This window comes from Crocodylus siamensis, chromosome 5 (assembly GCF_052110815.1).
Source record: "Crocodylus siamensis isolate JL-2025a chromosome 5, ASM5211081v1, whole genome shotgun sequence".
Taxonomy (NCBI): domain Eukaryota; kingdom Metazoa; phylum Chordata; order Crocodylia; family Crocodylidae; genus Crocodylus; species Crocodylus siamensis.
Genome location: NC_143399.1, coordinates 40,565,004 through 40,581,603, shown reverse-complemented (window position 1 = coordinate 40,581,603; position 16,600 = coordinate 40,565,004). Strand labels below are relative to the sequence as shown.

General features: G+C 49.7%; 2 protein-coding genes and 1 long non-coding RNA gene across 3 annotated transcripts in view; 2 read left to right on the top strand and 1 right to left on the bottom strand.

Moving 5' to 3' along the window:
* The window catches only part of DDR2 (discoidin domain receptor tyrosine kinase 2), an 86,788-nt gene extending 86,304 nt beyond the window's left edge, over nucleotides 1-484 (top strand). The window contains exon 18 of the transcript XR_016442199.1: nucleotides 28-484. The gene's annotated coding sequence lies outside the window, so the exon portion shown is untranslated. The remainder of the gene's footprint in view (nucleotides 1-27) is intronic.
* A 152-nt stretch (nucleotides 485-636) lies between these two features.
* On the bottom strand, nucleotides 637-2,770 carry LOC149863946 (uncharacterized). The gene is made up of 2 exons (XR_016442200.1): nucleotides 2,394-2,770; nucleotides 637-1,925 (listed from the first exon to the last, which is right to left on the bottom strand). It is a non-coding gene; the product is annotated as an uncharacterized LOC149863946 (long non-coding RNA).
* Nucleotides 2,771-2,800: 30 nt separating this feature from the next.
* HSD17B7 (hydroxysteroid 17-beta dehydrogenase 7) lies at nucleotides 2,801-15,218 on the top strand. The gene is made up of 9 exons (XM_090046387.1): nucleotides 2,801-2,988; nucleotides 3,221-3,424; nucleotides 4,703-4,795; nucleotides 5,977-6,091; nucleotides 6,747-6,941; nucleotides 8,979-9,083; nucleotides 9,698-9,754; nucleotides 10,491-10,589; nucleotides 14,122-15,218. The coding sequence occupies exons 1-9, from the start codon at nucleotides 2,954-2,956 to the stop codon at nucleotides 14,221-14,223; spliced, it is 1,005 nt and encodes a 334-aa protein (XP_089902513.1). The 5' UTR covers nucleotides 2,801-2,953; the 3' UTR covers nucleotides 14,224-15,218.
* Nucleotides 15,219-16,600: the final 1,382 nt, after the last annotated feature.

Sequence of the window (16,600 nt, the reverse complement as noted above, 5' to 3'; positions counted from 1 at the left end):
CGTGGTTTATTTCTGCGCAAACAACAGGAGGTGATGTCCCACATCTCCTGTGTGTCTACTGATGGAGGGAGGTTGCACCACTCTTCCGTACCCGCCACCAGAACAGCAGGAGAACAGATACTCCAGCAGGAAATAAAAGCCAGATTATTCGCAGAGAGCCCCTGACCCCCACCACTTCATTTTACTGTACTTCTGACTGAGGAAGTCTGGCTCCAGCTTCTTCCAGATCCCATCAGTACAGGTAAGTCTAAACTGTTGTATACCCTGTCAGCCCCAGAAGGAGACTAGTTCCCCTCCCACGCACACACTCCCCACCACTGCCAGGAATAGACGGCCTAAGGGGAATCACAGCCTAGCTTGGCACCTTCTTGGTATTGCTGGGAATAGGCTGGTTCCAGTGCAGCTTGCCAAGTGTCTGACACTTAGACTAGCACATCTGTATTTGGCAATCATGTCGTGCCTAAAATCTCACTGGTACAGATTCCTTTTCTCACTCTAATGTGTCTAATGGGCATTCAGCCTACTGCACCTCAAGCCAAGGTGCCCCTGGGATTGTAGCAACATATATTGTGTCACAAAAGGACATAAACAGATCCTTTGGTTCGAAGTGGAAAGAAGACAAATTCAATTAGAAGATCAGCTTAAAATGCACATTTTTTAATGCTGTATGTCAGGGATTTCAAACTCATTTGGCCCTGCAGGCTGGATGAATAGTGGGTCTAGTTCACAAGCCAGATCAAGCACATGGACTGCCCCTTCCTCCACTTGCATGCCTAATCCAGCACACACAGAACCCACCTGGGCTGGTTTAGGATGCCAACCAGAGCAAGCGCTGCAGCCCAGGACCCAACCTCAGCAAGTGCCACTGGCGGTACAGCCTGGGATTGGCCCCAGTGAGCACTGTGGGTGGCACACATCCCAGGTCCTGTGCAGCATGTGGGTCAACAGGGCAGCACGGGGGGCTGGGCTGTGGGGCTCTGCAGATTGTATGGTTGACACCTCTGCTTTAGGTGATGACCTGCTAGATCAAGTTTCACAGGGGCACAGTGGATTCCCCATTGTTGGTAGTGTTTTTAAATCAAGATTGGAAGCCTTTCTACAATATACGCTCTGGCTCATCACATGACAGGCTTGAACAGGCTTCATGCCAAATTCCATGGAGGGCATTCTCATCAGATCATACATTGTCATTACTAGCAGCATTGCCAAAGTAGCAATTTGGTCACTAGACCTAACAGCTTTTTGAGGACCCCAGCGTTATTTATGCTCATGTTAGGTCCACAGTGTGCATCTGCTATATCAGAGTTTTGGTTACTGACCACGCTGGCAGGTCTGAGACCAGCTGCTGGAGATGAGCTTGCTGGGGAGTCCTGAACACACCTCCTCCCTTTTTGCTCCTACATTCCTCCTCACAGGTACTTTGATCCCAAAAGCAGTTCAGTCTGAATCACTATGATTAATATGTGAGAGAAATGAACTGTGAGGGACAGACAATTTCAAGGAATTGAGAGGCATCATTAGCAATTTCTCAATTCAAAGATGATCTCCACCAGAGCTCACTGATGGGTCTTGAGATGACTTATGAGTCCAATCCTTGAGCTGCACATCTGTCCGCAGAAGTTGCAGGTTCTTCCACAGTGGGAAGTAGTCTGCGGACTGCAAGTCCTCTCCGTTTCCTTCCTCTGCTTTCTCTTCTCTGCGAGCGCAAGATGCTTTACCTAAAAACGAGCTGCCACTTACTTGAGGTTGCAGCACCAGCGAAGTGAGACAGCAGCCAGGTCCTCCCAGCTCTTGATGCCAGCATGTTTTCTTGCGGTCTGCCTTCAGGGTGTCCTTGGAGCGTTGCCTCTGGCCACTGCGAGATCTTAGGCCATTGCTAAGCTAGGAAGCCGAGATGCACAGGCCAGCAAACACACCTCGTGCTACTAAGAAAGAACAACAACCACCAATCATGACTTGGTTTCTCTCTCCTGTGCTCGACGGGCCAAGATATCCTGCCCTCAGGGAAATGGGTGGGAATACTCCGCAGCAGAACTGTGGGAGTCTGGAGCTTGCCTCACACCATGAGGACGGGTTCTGCGGGCGCGAGACCTTCTGACAAGGTGGCGAGTCCGTCTGCGTCCTCCCCGCTGTACAGCACTGCTCTTGGCAACAGTGCCGGATGGTGAATACCCTGGTGTGTGGCTGGGAGGAGCTTGCTTTAGCTTCTCTGAACCTCCTCGGGATGCAAGAAGAGCCCCCAGAGACATCCTGGGTGCAACAAGCTCCCGCAGCCTCCTAGCTGGACCCTCCCCCCGCCTTGGAGCAGGGGCAGGGAGTGCTCAGCGCCACCCTCTGCTGATACAGTGCTCCCCACCCACTCTGCCAGGGCCTTGCCCCCCCTTGAACATTACGTCACGCCTCTGCCGCCTGACGTCAGCCTTGCCCACGGGGACACACTGTCGCGATCCAGAGAATGAATGACAGGCCGCCTCCGTCACGTGCAGCAGGGGGAGCCCTGCTCACGGCACGTCATTCCCCACCTCTGGGCGCCGCCTGCTGATTGGCTCAGCCCCCTTCGCGCGCAGCCATCAGGCCACGGTCACGCCATTGGCTTGTGAGCCGGAGCTCTCTCCGCACCCCGTGATTGGCCGGCTGCGAGGCAGGGGGCGGGGAAGCAGGACGCCGCGCGCTGGGACAGACATCTTTCTGCGATGGGGGCGGGTCCAGGCCAATCACAAAGCGTGGCTCATTCTAAAGGGGCGGGGCCTCGCCGCCCTGAAGGGCGGGGGCGGGGGTGTGGTTTGCCGGCGGCCGCTACAGGAGCAGGGATGGGGCCGCATCGGTGACATCAGGCTGCTGGCCGCGGGCGGGGCCACAACTCGGGGGCGGGGCCTCCCGCCGCAGCCACCACCGCTGTATAGGTGGGGTTCTGGGCTCCGGCGCCCCGATTCCGCTGCATCGAGGCGGCGGGATGCAGCGCGTGGTTCTGGTCACCGGCGCCAGCAGGTACGGGGCGGGGCGGGGCTGCTGTGCCCTCCGTGGCCCGGGGGGCGGCTCTGGCGGTGCCCGCCTGCGCTGCGCTGTGCGCGGAGGGCGGGGCGGGGGCTCTGGCCGTGCCCGGTCCCCGGGGTGCGGGGCAGGGGGGCATGGCGGTGCCCGGCGCTAGGGGGCGGCTGGTGCCCGGGGCCGGGCGGGCCTCGCGCGAGCTGTTGTGACCCGGGCGGTCTGTGCCCGTCAGCGGCATCGGGCTGGCGCTGTGCAGGCGGCTGCTGCAGGAGGACGCGGAGCTGCACCTGTGCCTGGCCTGCAGGAACATGGCGAAGGCCCGGGCCGCCAGGGCCCAGCTGCTGGCCGACCACCCCGCGGCCCAGGTCAGCATCGTGCAGGTGGACGTGGGCGTCCTGGCGTCCGTCTTGCGAGCGGCCGAGGAGATCCGGCAGAGGTGAGGAGCTGTGTGTGTGCCACAATCTCCCCCGATTTTGCTGGGACCCGCTGCCACTGCCCTGTACCTGCACCGGGCTGCCGGCGCAGCCCTTGGTGAGTGGAGGGGGACATGCTGATGGTCCAATCGACTCCTTCCCCCCATTGGAGGTTAAGAGCCCCTTAAACAGCTCTTGTTCGGGTTGGCGGTTTCTGCTCCGGTCTCTTCAAGTGCCTGGTCTGGGGCACAAGGGAGAGGGGGAGCTCCAGGGCTGCCAGACGTCCATGCTGGGCCTGCCTGCTGACTTGAAGGCCTGCAGGTGCCGCAGGGATCATCCTTTACAAAGCGCAGGAATGGCTCCAACCTCCTCACTGCAGCTGACTTTACCTCCAAGTGCCGCAGGAACCTTCCCTAACCACAGTCCAGAAATGCTCTTTGGATCCTCCCCTGAGCCTGAAACGCTTGCAGTCCCTCCCTGGTGCGTTTCCAGAGGGAAGGTCGTGGGCTTGCCTTTTGTCTTGGAGAGATGGCACAAGACTTGGCTTTCTGGGCACTCTTGTCTTAATCCAACTTATCCCACTTTTGGTTTCAAATGTTTTGTTGAAACAGTGAAAACTCTAGTTTGTGCCACATTTATTTATCTACCCTTCCTCTGAGAGGGGTGGACAGCCTGCTCCCCACCCTTCCAAAGATGGTGAGAGCAGCAGGAAAGCATCACTTGCCGCTGAGTTCCTCACCTGGTTATGAAAATGCCGGGCTATTTAGCTAGGGGTAGCTACTGCTGATTTGCAGACCGCTTTGTTCTTCAGCTGAAATGAAGCAAGGGTAGAGTTGTTGTATGTTCAGTGTTTGGACTGAGATTTTTTTTTTTTTTTTCAAAAAAGCCTCACAGACTTAAATGTCAGAGTGCCACTGGATGAACCTAAGCTTCCTCCAGACATGGGGAATTTGTAGAACTTGGATGTTAGAAAGCAGTTTACTTGTGGGACATCAGTTAGTTTAATATTCAAAACTTCCCTCATCTGACCCCTAGTTACCCATACACTGTGAAACTTTTGTATTCAGGCTTCCTTCCGTGTTATGGTGTTAGTCCTTCTGTTTTGGAAACTCTGAAGCAATGTACTCTGAGAAGCAGGGGAAAGTAAATCTGGATTCCAGGCTTCTGTCTCTGGTCCACTAGTTAATCACCTGGCATCCTTGTGATTTCAAAGCTTCCTTGAACCTCAGAATATAGGATTAGTTAGCCTTGCTCAGTCATAAATTAATTGTATTTTTTTTTTCTCTCTTTATTTTTTGTAGGTTTCAGTACCTGGATTACATCTACCTGAATGCAGGGATCATGCCAAATCCACATATTAGTTTCAAAGCCTTTATCTCAGGCTTATTTTCTAGGTACAAGACATCATCCTTAAGTAACAGATTTTTGTTTTGTTTCTCTGGCTTTGTTGTTGAAAGGAGGAGAAGGGAGAATGGAGTTGGGGGAATGGCATGGATCCTGTTAAGTAGCCAGTCTTGGATCTTAGGTGGCCAAGAACATGAGATGACTGTTATAACAGTTAGCTAGTAATTATATAATGGACCCATTCTTTCCACTATCATCATTACTTTGAGTCACAAATGTGCATCATGTTCTCCAAGGACACTTCTGTCCAGAAGAGTTTACAGCTGAGAGTAAGACAGAAGAGGAAAGTTTGCCAAACTTATTTAAATGAACAAGAAAAACTAGCAAGATCATGCAGTCGGTCAGATGAGTAACTTTTATCTTTGTTCATGTGGGCAGAAGGATAAAACTTATAGACACCCACAAAGATTGTTTTGGACAGGGAGGGATTACCAGGGCCTGAGTTGGAGAGTGTGAGGAAAACATACAGAGGAAAGAGTGGAAGAAAGAAATGAAAGGTGGTCAGGTATATGGCTTGGGCTACATTTTCATGGAAAGGAGCAGTGATCAAAAAGAGGTGAAGGTGAGTAGGAAAGCAGGGTATGTTTTGGGGGGCTGACCTTGGGGAAGATGAGACTTTTTCAAAGTTGTTAAGGATATGAATGGAAATATACAGCCTCTCAAATGCCCGTGGTCAGAGTGGGCAAGATGGGTAACTTTTTTTAAATGGGTTTGGGGGAGGTCATATAAGTTGAAGCCAGTGAGAAGGCTGTGGCAGTCAGGGCAAAAGCGATATGGAAACAAATGAATTCAGCTAATGGTGCAATGAAAATGGCAAAGAATAATGTAAATATGGAAGTTAAAGGAGAAACGTATAGAATAGCAGCAAAGCTGCTATCTTGTGCTCATGTAGCTGTAAACAGCAGTGAAGAGATAAAGGGGAAGAAAAACAAGTCAAGTCCTGTTGAATGCAAATTGGTAGAACAGTGAGTAAGGTCTTGTCTCCAAGTGCAGCTTGTGCTGCATTAACTAGATGGGTGCAGCTAACAACTTGTAAAATGGAAGCTTCACAAACATATCCAGCCAAATAAGGGGGAATATACTGACTATTGGGTTGAAGTTTTTTCCCTGAAGGAAGAGGAACACTTGTTTTCCACGGTCTTGCCCAAAGTGTCCTGTTCTTACATTGCAGGAGGGCAGTCCACATGCTGAGCACTGCAGAGGGGCTGCTTCATCAAGAAGACAAGGTCACTGTGGATGGCTTGCAGGAAGTGTTTGAAACCAACCTCTTTGGACATTTTGTCCTGGTAAAGTTGTTTCTGAGGCGCGGGCCCCAATTCTCAGTTGGTGTATGTAGTTTTGGGTGAAGTAGGCATGAATGAAGTGGTTTTTACCACTCCAGTTTAAACACTGCTACACCCAGATGCAGTCCAGAGTGTGTCTGGATGAAAGGGTAGTGGCCAAGGCTGGTGAGAGACAAAGCCGTGTCCTTTCATCTCTATATTCTTGCCTCTCCTGCTATATTTCCCAGGAGTCATCTTAACAATATGAGTGACATACAAGTTATTACAAAGTTCAGATAAATTCAGGATGACTTTGTCCAACAAGCAGACTGAGGTAAGTTTAACAGCCTGACTTACTGGCTTTGGGAAGATGCAAAAATGCATTTTTCCTGCTGACACCCTAGGTAGGTGGTTATGGTTTCGTAACACAAATATAGACTGGTACCATAATACAGCCAGATGTGTTGAAATGCTATTGGCTTGATTCTGGGTGAGATATACCCCTGTGAGGCAATTCTCCTTGTGTACAAAATTACATGGTTGTTAGCTTAGACATGCACTCCATATTAGTGTTACTGAGAAGTGAGCTTGTATAGGGTAAGAGTTTTCAATCCGGTATTGTTCAGGTACTTGTGCATAATGAGGTACCAGCTGAAAGGTAACACTCTTGCCTTCACAGGTTCGTCAGCTGGAGCCTCTGCTGTGTTGCTCTGAAAAGCCATCTCTGCTCATTTGGACCTCTTCTGCCAATGCCAGGAGGTCTGCTTTTAGCCTTGATGACTACCAGCACAAGAAAGGCAAAGAGGCATACAGTTCTTCCAAGTATGCCACTGACCTCACAAGTTTGGCCCTGAACAGGCATTTTAATAAGCAGGTATGGTGGCATCCCTGTAATGCAGTGGTGCCCAACGTTTTTGCTTCACAAGCTGGATGTGCAGTGCCAGGTCCATGCATGGTTTGTATCTGGGAGGGAAGAGAAATGGGTGGGACTGGCGGCAGTTGCCTCACTGAAGACCCACTATTTTTTTGACTGCTTGACACATTGACAGAAAAAGGCAAATGGGCCTTTTATACTAATGTGCTATGCTCATAACTAAGGTTAGTATGATGATACAGAAATGTTCTTTGGTTTATGGTCTAGGGAATATGAAAGCTTCTCTATGCTGAGATTCACCTAGCGCTGTGGTTGGCAGGATGTGATGGGTATATTTGGTGCAAGTCTTATCTATTTGTGGGGTTTGCCATTTGAGAAGAAATGGCAGAAAAATTTCATCGAAGTAAAGATTGTTGGTTGTGGCTGTAACTTTGTTTTAAGATGTAGTTTTCCAACTCCTGGCCCACAGGCCATATGTAGGCTATGAGGAGTTAATTTGTAGCTTGTGAGCTCCCACCCAGCCACCACTCCCCTCTACCACACTACTTGCCAAGATCTCTGGGTTTTTCCCTCATCCAGCTGCTGTTTTCTACTGTGGGAGCTCGATTCTGAATTATATAGGACTGAATTAAGCACGGGCTCAGACCTGTTCAATTTAAAACTTTTATTGTTTCACAAAGTCATAAACTAAAGGAGGTCTGTTGGTTCACGAGGTTCCCAAATCAAGCCCTTGCTCTCTAACCCGGAGGCTAGGTACGGCTGCCTGATTCAGTAGTCTCAGAACTGGTCAACAGCTCATTTAAAAGGAGTCCCTTATCTTTTTTTTTTAGGCAAAAGATACAAAACTGTCCCCATGGTGGAAGTGAGGCATCTAACATAACTTTACCATTAGTTATATATGATAACACTTATACATATGCATTTCTAATTCTTACTTCTATTGGTTATTTAGTTAACTTATCTATATTATAATATCAGGTGATATGCTTTGTATTATAATCATTACGCTTCTTATGTTAATTCCCAATGACCTTTATATTTCTTATGCTAATTTTCCACAACCTAAATACATTATTCATCTATATGTTTTGCAGGGTTAAAATGTCAAAACTGACATAATATGCGGGGGGTTTTTTGTCATTGCGGTTTAGCCATGCAGTTTCCTATTCTTAACAATGTAAGCGGCATGTCTGCTATTTTTATCATTGTTTAAAGGTCAGAAGTTCAGTATTTTCATCTAAGGGTCAGAAAGTGATTACCAGAATGTCAGTCGCTGACTCCTCAACCTCCTTGAAGCATTCTGGGAGTTTTAGTGCATTTTTTTTTTAATGCTAGGCCTTGCTTAGCATAAGCACTCTCTCACATCTACCTCTACCCTAGGGGGTGGAGCTGTGCAACCTGGGTAGCAGGGAGATCTCATGCAATGGCTGGGGGAAGGTGGTCTGCTCAGAAGTTGGACAGCTCTGCTTTAAGATATTGATCTTGCTCTTCTCTGTCCCTTGTGAACATGACCTTGGATCTAGAGAGTGCATGTGTTCATGTGTGTGTGCAGTTACCCTTTGAAAACCACTACCAGAGGGTAACCAGTACGGAACACAGCAGCAGAGCTCCTCAAATGTCTTTGACTACAGGAGCTGATGACACATGCTCTGCAGTCCACTGGCTGGTTCCTCTTAAGTCTTCCACTAGGAGGCTTACAGTCAAATTTTCTTTACAGTCCAATTAAGAATTCTTAGCCCATTCAGTTACTTCAGATGGGGCATAAACATCAGGTGTAATTAGCATGGGAGCTGATCAGCATCCCACATGAGACTCTCAGGCAAGAGCTGGAGTCTTCTACTATGGGCCCAAAATGCTACATAATTGTCCATTTCCCTTTCTCAGTGCTAGTCTGTGTGATCTTCTTGGTGGAAGATTTATCACCTCAGGTCAAGGCACCCTTCCACTCTGCATGGTGAGGTGTCTAGAAGGGGTGAGCCACTTTGTCAGTCCATGTAATATTGTGGTCTGTTTGTCTCCTCCCTCTTTCTCTTGCAGAATCTGTATTCCAGTGTTGTTTGTCCAGGTATCGTGACAACTAACTTGACATATGGAATTATGCCATGTTTCATCTGGAAGCTGCTTATGCCCATCCTATGGCTAGTGAGTCTAATAACTCTGGAATTCTTGGGTTATTTCTAGGAGTCTTGTGGTTAGAATTGTCCTGGGCTCATGTTTTTCAGTACTACAGGTGCCAGGCAAACAGAGCTAACATTGGGCAGTCCAAAGCAGAGGCATTTGCAAGTGGGAGCAATGCTTGAAGTACTTAGCTTGGGATTTTGAAAAATATTTAGCTCTGGTGTATGGCAAAGCCTCCAGTGGCAGCACAGTAAGGCCAGCAACTTGAGCCTCTGAAAAGCTTCTCTGAAGTTAATTGTCCTACACCTTCACAAAGCTTTGCAAGAGATCTCAACTTAGCACTGAAGTTTCCAGGTTTCTGACCATTATTTTCTTTCAAAGCTTACTCTGTACCTCTGTGGGGGGAAACAGCTTCTTCACACACTGTCCTTTCCCTACCACCACCATCTTCCTTTCTTCCTGCCCATGCCATGTCCCTTTGTGGTCCTGCTTTTTTCCTTCTCTGCTCTTAGCTTTCCACATTTCGTATACAGGCAGCCCAGCCATCTGCTCCAGGTAGCTCTGTCTTGGCCCCCAGGGCCAAGGTGTGGGCCTGGCAAGCTTAATAGCCTTTTCTTTTCTCTCTGTCTTTCTCTCAGATACGTTTGGTCACCAAGACTTACACACTGACACCGCACAATGGATCAGAAGCCCACGTAAGTATTCAGTTTGTGACTTCAGTTATAGGCTGCAAATAGGAGGAGTGGGGGTTTCCTCCCAAGTGCCCCAGTTCCTGGGGACCATGTGCTGATGGATGTCTCCTTTGCAGATGAATGGTGGATGCACTGCTGCTCATCCCTTTGAATGGTTTCTCAGAGTGCCATGGTGCCAAGCTGGTAGACAAGGTTTTCCCAGCAGATAGGCAGTCTTACTGCCCATCCCCACCCCTGTTTTCTTCACCCACCACAAATAAAGCACTTCAGAGAGCCCCTCTTTCTCAGAGCCTCTCTTTCCCAGAGCTTACCCTCACTTATGAAATAAATGTCTGGTCTTGCCCTACCAATGGCTGGCATGTATGGACTCCAGGCTAGAATGCCTCTTTTTGCATGTGATCAGAGTAGTGGTTTGTAATGTAGGCCATAGAATTTCACCTAGGGACTTCTGCAGTGACTGGGAATAAGAAGCCACTTGCATTGAACACTAGAGCATCTTTCAGAAGGCTTTGCGTGTGCATAGTGTTGGGATCAGCACAGTCCATGCTCCCGCTACCTTTAATCAAGGACCTGATGTGAGAAACTGGGCAGTCTGTGCCTCTCAGATGATGTGAGAACTGGGAGTAGTGTGTAGTGAGATCATTTTCCCTTTGTGTGCTGGTGGGCTGCCTAGGGTTTTACTAGAATGGCTGTTGGGACAGGCTAGACTCTAACTACAGATTTATGCTACTCTTTCCAGATATGGCTGTTCAAGCAAAAGCCTGAGTCGCTGAATGGACTAACAAAATATCATAGCTGTACTACTTTTTGGGGGAATAACTATGTGGATCCCAGAAAGGTAAATGCAACACTGACTGTTGTAGGGACAGGGTTTGGTTGACATCTGACTGAAAATCACAAGGCTTCTGTTGTCTTTGTTCTTGAAGCCACTTTACTTTTATGAGAGCTCTGCTTAGATGCCAGTCTTAGTAGGATGCAGGATGAATTCCATGGTCCTACACCAGCAGCACAGTGCTGGGTGGGTGAGGTCCTGCCAGCCAGAAGCTTGGAATGTTGCTTCCCCATTCTTTGCCCTTCCCAGTAGGCCTCATGCTTTTGCATCTAAGATACCAAGTTTGGGATTGAAGAGAATTGGTCTTCGAGGGCATGTCCACACGTGCAAGCACATGCGCTTGCAGCAGCTCAAATAGAAGTGATGCAAATTTGAGCCAGGGGCTTTTTGTTTCAGTGCATGTCCTCAGAGCACTGTTGTTGTGGAGCAAATTGTGCCACTTGGGGCACAATAACCCTGCCTGGCTCCTCCTGGATCTTCAGCCAGGGGGAGCTAGAGCCCAGGGCCAGCACCTGTCCTGGCCCCAGCAGTATAAAAAGCTGCCCTGGCAAGTAGCTCAGGGCTTCTAGCTCTCAGGAGCTTCTAGGGCCCAGCCCACTGGTACATGGGGACGCTACCCCTTGTGCCAGCTAGACTGCTGAAGCAGCCCTGAGTTCCCTGCACCCACTACCCACTGCAGCAGTCTGGCAGTGGGGGCTGCTGCCTGGCTGTGACCTGCTGCCACCTGCCAGACTCAGATGGGGACTGCAGAGCCAGTAGAGGCATCTGCCCCTCTGGGCCAGGTGCCAGTGGACTGCGGTTGCAGGGTTGGCCTTTGTGCAGCACTACTGCCATGTGTGCCCCTGCCTGGCCATCTGGGCAGCTGTCACCCGGAAGATGTTCTGGGTGTGGTGGCCTCTTTGAACTGTCAAAGCATGTCCTCCTGGCCCCATTTGGCCAAGAGGTCAGCCATAACCAGATGGGTCCAAAGTGCCAGTTCTGAGCAGGCAGGGTCCTGCCCCTGGCCTCCCTAGCAAGAATTCTGGTGTTCCCTATTGGAAAACTGAAAAATCCCTGATTTAAAAAAAAAAAATCCCAAGGTCACTCTGTAAAATACCTCCAAATCCATGTACCTCCACAAGTAAAACAAAAGACCACTATAAAGATGGAACGCAAGAAAAAGACAGTGATCAGTTGGACAATGTTTTATTGATATATCTTACAGTGTTAAAGCAAGTCTCTTATAATAATCATGTGAACTCCTAAATACATGTCTCATGAATTCATGAATACATGTTTTGCTGTACTCCCACAGGGTGATGGCCCTCTCACAGGGAGTACGCCCCCCCCCAATGGGGTTCAACCCCTGCATAAGGGGCACAGACCCCCAGTGGGGGCCAAATAGCCTCCACAGGAGCTACCACCCTACTTTCAGGGCCCACATGCCCTACTTGGCCCCATGGTTATCCCCACAGCCCCTGGCACCATCACTTAAAAATAAAAACGGAAAAAAAACTGGAAAGAAAAGCTTCTGCTTACCTGAGAAGCAGGGTGGGGGGGCTCCAGGGCTTTCTGGCAGAGCCCCCTGGGCAGCACAGGACAGCGGAGGGGCAGTGGGGCCCGGGCTAGGGCTGCTGGCGTGGTCACCCTGCCCCGCACTGTGCGGGCAGGGCCCCAGGCAGCCCCATGGCAGCTTCAACTGCCGGTAAGTGCTGGGGGTTTTTTGTTTGTTTTCTTAAGCTATAGGGTGGGGGTCTCTGGGGGGGCCGGCAGGGGGAGGGGCCAGCCCTGGCAGGGAGGAGAGTGGGGGGGCAGGCCTAGTGGGGGGAGGGGGGCTAAGGGAGTGGGGGGGGCTGTTGGGGGTCACCCCCATGGTCCCCTCCCCCTAACCCCTTGCGCACCAGCACGGGAGCCGTGGTGCTGAAACATACAGCCTCATGGGCCACATGTTTCAGCACCAGGGCGAGGGGCAACCATAGGGATGCTCTGGCAGCCAGAGTATCTCCATGGAGGACCCAGCCTCTGGTTGTCTCAGGGCATGGTCAGGGACTGTGCCCTGTGCCGCATTTTTAAACGTCGATATTTATTTTTTTTTAATAAAGACCCCTGGGTAACATTTTTTTTTTTTTTTGTTCTGCACGTGTTTGTTGCCCTGCCTCAAAGGGGTTTGAGGCAGGGCAAGAGGCACGTGAGTGCTTATGTGGATGCGCCCCAAGATGGTGTGGAGGCTTAATGGAACAGTAAAGGGATTTGCCTCTATTAAATTGGGTCACGTTAGCTCAATACACCCTGGGGCACAGAGGTTACCATTTCCTTCAAATACTGGGAAGCCCACACTTCTGGAGGGTTTTCAGCTTATGTTCAAACCATTGCCTTAGACTGGGTGGAGACACAGCCCCTTCCTTACCTATTAGTACCTTTGCATTGCTAATGAGGCAGCATATTTTTTCCTTGCCACTTTGCAGTCTCTCTTTGGGAAGGTCTGAAAAGACCCCTTCTGTCCTTCATTTGTTAAAACTGATGATCATTAATTTGAGATTACACATTCTCTGCATGACTAAAGTAGCATGATGTGCCAGGCACTACATGGACCTTGCATGTTCTCATTCCAGAGAGCTTACAATATGGGATGCAAACCACTAAATAACTGAGCATGACAGCATGCATTCTTTCTAACTGGTCAGGCAGGCAGGCACTTGTGGAGAACTGCATGTTTTTAACAAACTACTTGTTGCCCTTGCAGTGGTGGGACACTAATAGTGCCCTCATCCCCTTGTTTTGCCTGTGGCAAGTTTTTGATGTTTGGGGCATTTTGCGTGGTAGTTGTGCATGAGGGTTATTTCCAAAGTTTTTTGGGAACATGTGAAATAATCACTTCCTAGAATGGTTTTTAAACAGGATGATCCTGCCTTGAGCAGGGGTCTGGACTAGATGATTTTCTGAGGTTCCTTTCAATCCTACTCTTCTGTGATTCTCTTGGCATCTTCCACAAAGCAGGTGATGCATGGTGAAGCTCTACTCCCTTCTAACTCTGTAACTTATTTGCCCATACCCAAGGTTTCAGAGTGAACTAAAGGATACTAGCAGCTGTGAGGGCTGCTGGAACGCCCAGACTTCACACTTGCATCCTTGCAGCAGCTACTGCAGGTGTCCTACAGGAGTCCATGGGCTCAATAGCATATCCGCCTGCAAATTCCTCATGGCTTGTGCTGCCATTTCCACTTGCAGAGAGACTAACTTTTCATGCTGGTAACCGATTCTAATATTTGAAGATCTCTTCTTCCCCTAACAGGCGGGGGATTCTAAATGCTTGTTTGTCCCTACAAGCCATCTCTTTCCTTTTATTTGGGCTACCATTTATCTTATTAAGGTTCCAGTCCTCTGCTGCTGGGGTTGCAGCTACAGACTTCTAACTGCCTGGGTGCCTGGCATAAAGGTGTTCAGTCGGCACTCCTCAAGCAGCTGTTCCCTTCTATGACTACTACTTAAGGTTCTGTGTTGTAGTACCTTTGTTGGCTATTGTTTGTTTGTAAGTTACTGCTTCCCAACTCTCTTCTAGATGGATGTAGATGATGAAACTGCCAAAAAGCTCTATCAAAAGATGCTGGAACTGGAGAAGCAACTTCTAGCAAGAACTAATGGTCCCATAAGCACCAAATAAGATCAAGCCAGTGTCTTCAGTGATGAGCGTTTCCAGCATTAATGATCCAGGCCTCCTTCCATGTTGAGTACTGAGCAGCTTCAGTGTTGGCCTCATTGGAGATGCATAATTTTTACAGCATCTCTCCCATCCCTCTTTTACCTTTTAGTTGGTCTGTGGGACATCTTCAAGAAAACATTACCAGAACTGAAAAGTTAAACTTAATCTCCTGAGAGTCTCATGTATGTTTGTCCTCTTGTTCATGGTACAGACCTGGAGGCCTGTTGGAGACAGTGCTTCTCCTCATAAGTGGCATTGCCAAAGAACAGCCTGACAGAATTGTGAGGTGTAGTATGGAAATGTTCTGAAAATGGCTGCCAGCCTGGTGTGATGGGTTAAAGCACTAGACTGGGAAGCTGGCTGTGAAAATAGGCTCTTTCAGTCTTCCTGGATGACCTGAGAAATTGTGTGGTTGGGCTTCTGGAAAGACTTTTTTCTCAAAAAAGCTGATATTCTACATATGCATGGAAGATGTGGCCAGACTTTCAGAAGAGCCCAGTACCCAACAAACTAAGCCCATGAGAGAACCTCAACCTTATTGAAAGGGCCTAGAGAGAGGCTCAGCTCGTGAAGATCTGGTCTTTTACTTTCTGTGCCTTTTTTCCCATGTATAAAAATGGGAATGAAATGTCTTGCCTCACAAGAGCTTTGTGAAGGTGAGCATCATGCTGGGTGAAGGTGCTTGCCCTAGTCATGGGGCAATATGCATATATATAAGTGGGTGGAAGGGACTTCAAACACTGTCAACAATATCCGCAGCAGGCTTGTCTACCCTATTTTTAGATGGGTCAAGTGACGAGTCTAGCTGTTCACCTATAGTAAATCTACATGTCTTTAACATTTATTTGTTAATTGTCATTTGTATGTACCTGTCTCTCTGCCTTATCTGGGAGTTCACAGCAGGGATCATGCTTTGTTTGAAAAGTACTTGGAACCAGAAATAAAATAAGTGGAATTTAAATTTAAAATTTGTTCTTCATTGAAAGGGGAGAGAAGTTGGGATACCTTGTGTTGGGCTGAAAGCAAACTGCTGCATAGGCTAGAAGCAGCATGTCTCTTCCCTGTTCCTGCAGCCACTCTCATTTAGGAGAAGGGTTGCTGCTGAATTAGCACTAGTGGGGCCTGTAGGGGATTCCAAATACAAACAGATTACTGTGCAGGGATGTGTGCAGTGCCTCGTGGAAGCTGGAAATGTGAGAAATGAGCGTCTGGGGTAGAAGAGGGTTTGAAATTCAGGACTTGTGCACTCAGAGCAAGTGCTTGAAACACTAAGCTATCTGACAAAAAGAGGTAGGTGTTAAGACTTCCAGGAGCTGGCCAAAACTACCATGTAACAAAGCTGTAAGGAGCGCTTGCAGCAGCAAAAATAGAAATGGTGCAAATTTGAGCTGGGGCTTTTTGCTTCAGCGCACATGCTGGGACATGCACTTCATTTTGGAGTAAATTGTGCCACTTGGGGCACAATAACCCTTCCTGGCTCCTCCTGGATCTTCGGCCAGGGGGAGCTAGAACCCGGGGCCAGCACCTGTATTGTCCCCGGCAGTATAAAAAGCTGCCCTGTCCTGGCCCCAGCAGTATAAAAAGCTGCCCTGGCAAGTAGCTCAGGGTTTCTAGCTCTCAGGAGCTTCTAGGGCCCAGCCCACTGGTACCTGGGGACACTACCCCTTGTGCCAGCTGGACTGCTGAAGCAGCCCTGAGAGTTCCCTGCACCCTCTACCCACTGCAGCAGTCTGGCAGTGGGGGCTGCTGCCTGGCTGTGACCTGCTGCCACCTGCCAGACTCGGATGGGGACTGCAGAGCCAGTAGAGGCATCTGGGCCAGCTGCCAGTGGACTGTGGTTGCAGGGTTGGCCTTTGTGTGGCACTACTGTCATGTGTGCCCCTGCCTATCCATCTGGTCAATTATCACCCGGAAGATGTGGGGGGGGAGCCTCTGCTTACCAAAGAAGCAGGGTGGGGGGGCTCCAGCACCTCCTGGCAGAGGCCCCCCCACCCCTGGGCAGCACAGGACAGTGGAGGGGCCGCAGGGCCCAGGCTGGGGCAGTCAGCCTGCACTGCACTGTGTGGGCAGAGCTCTAGGCAGCCAGATTCAGCCAGACTGGAGCCAAGTACTGGGTTTTTTTTGTTTTTTTAAGTAGGGGGGGGCAGGGAAGGGGGGGGCTTTGGGGGATGGGGATGGGGATGGGCTGGCCAGGGCAGGGGTTTGGGGCCTCAGGGGGGGCAGGGCTGGTGGGGGGGAGGGGCTGGCCCCAGCAGCGGTTGGGGGCCTGGAGAGGGGGGGAGGCTGGTCCCGACAGGGCTTGGGGGCCTTGCAGAGGCTGGGGGAGTGGGCAGGAGCA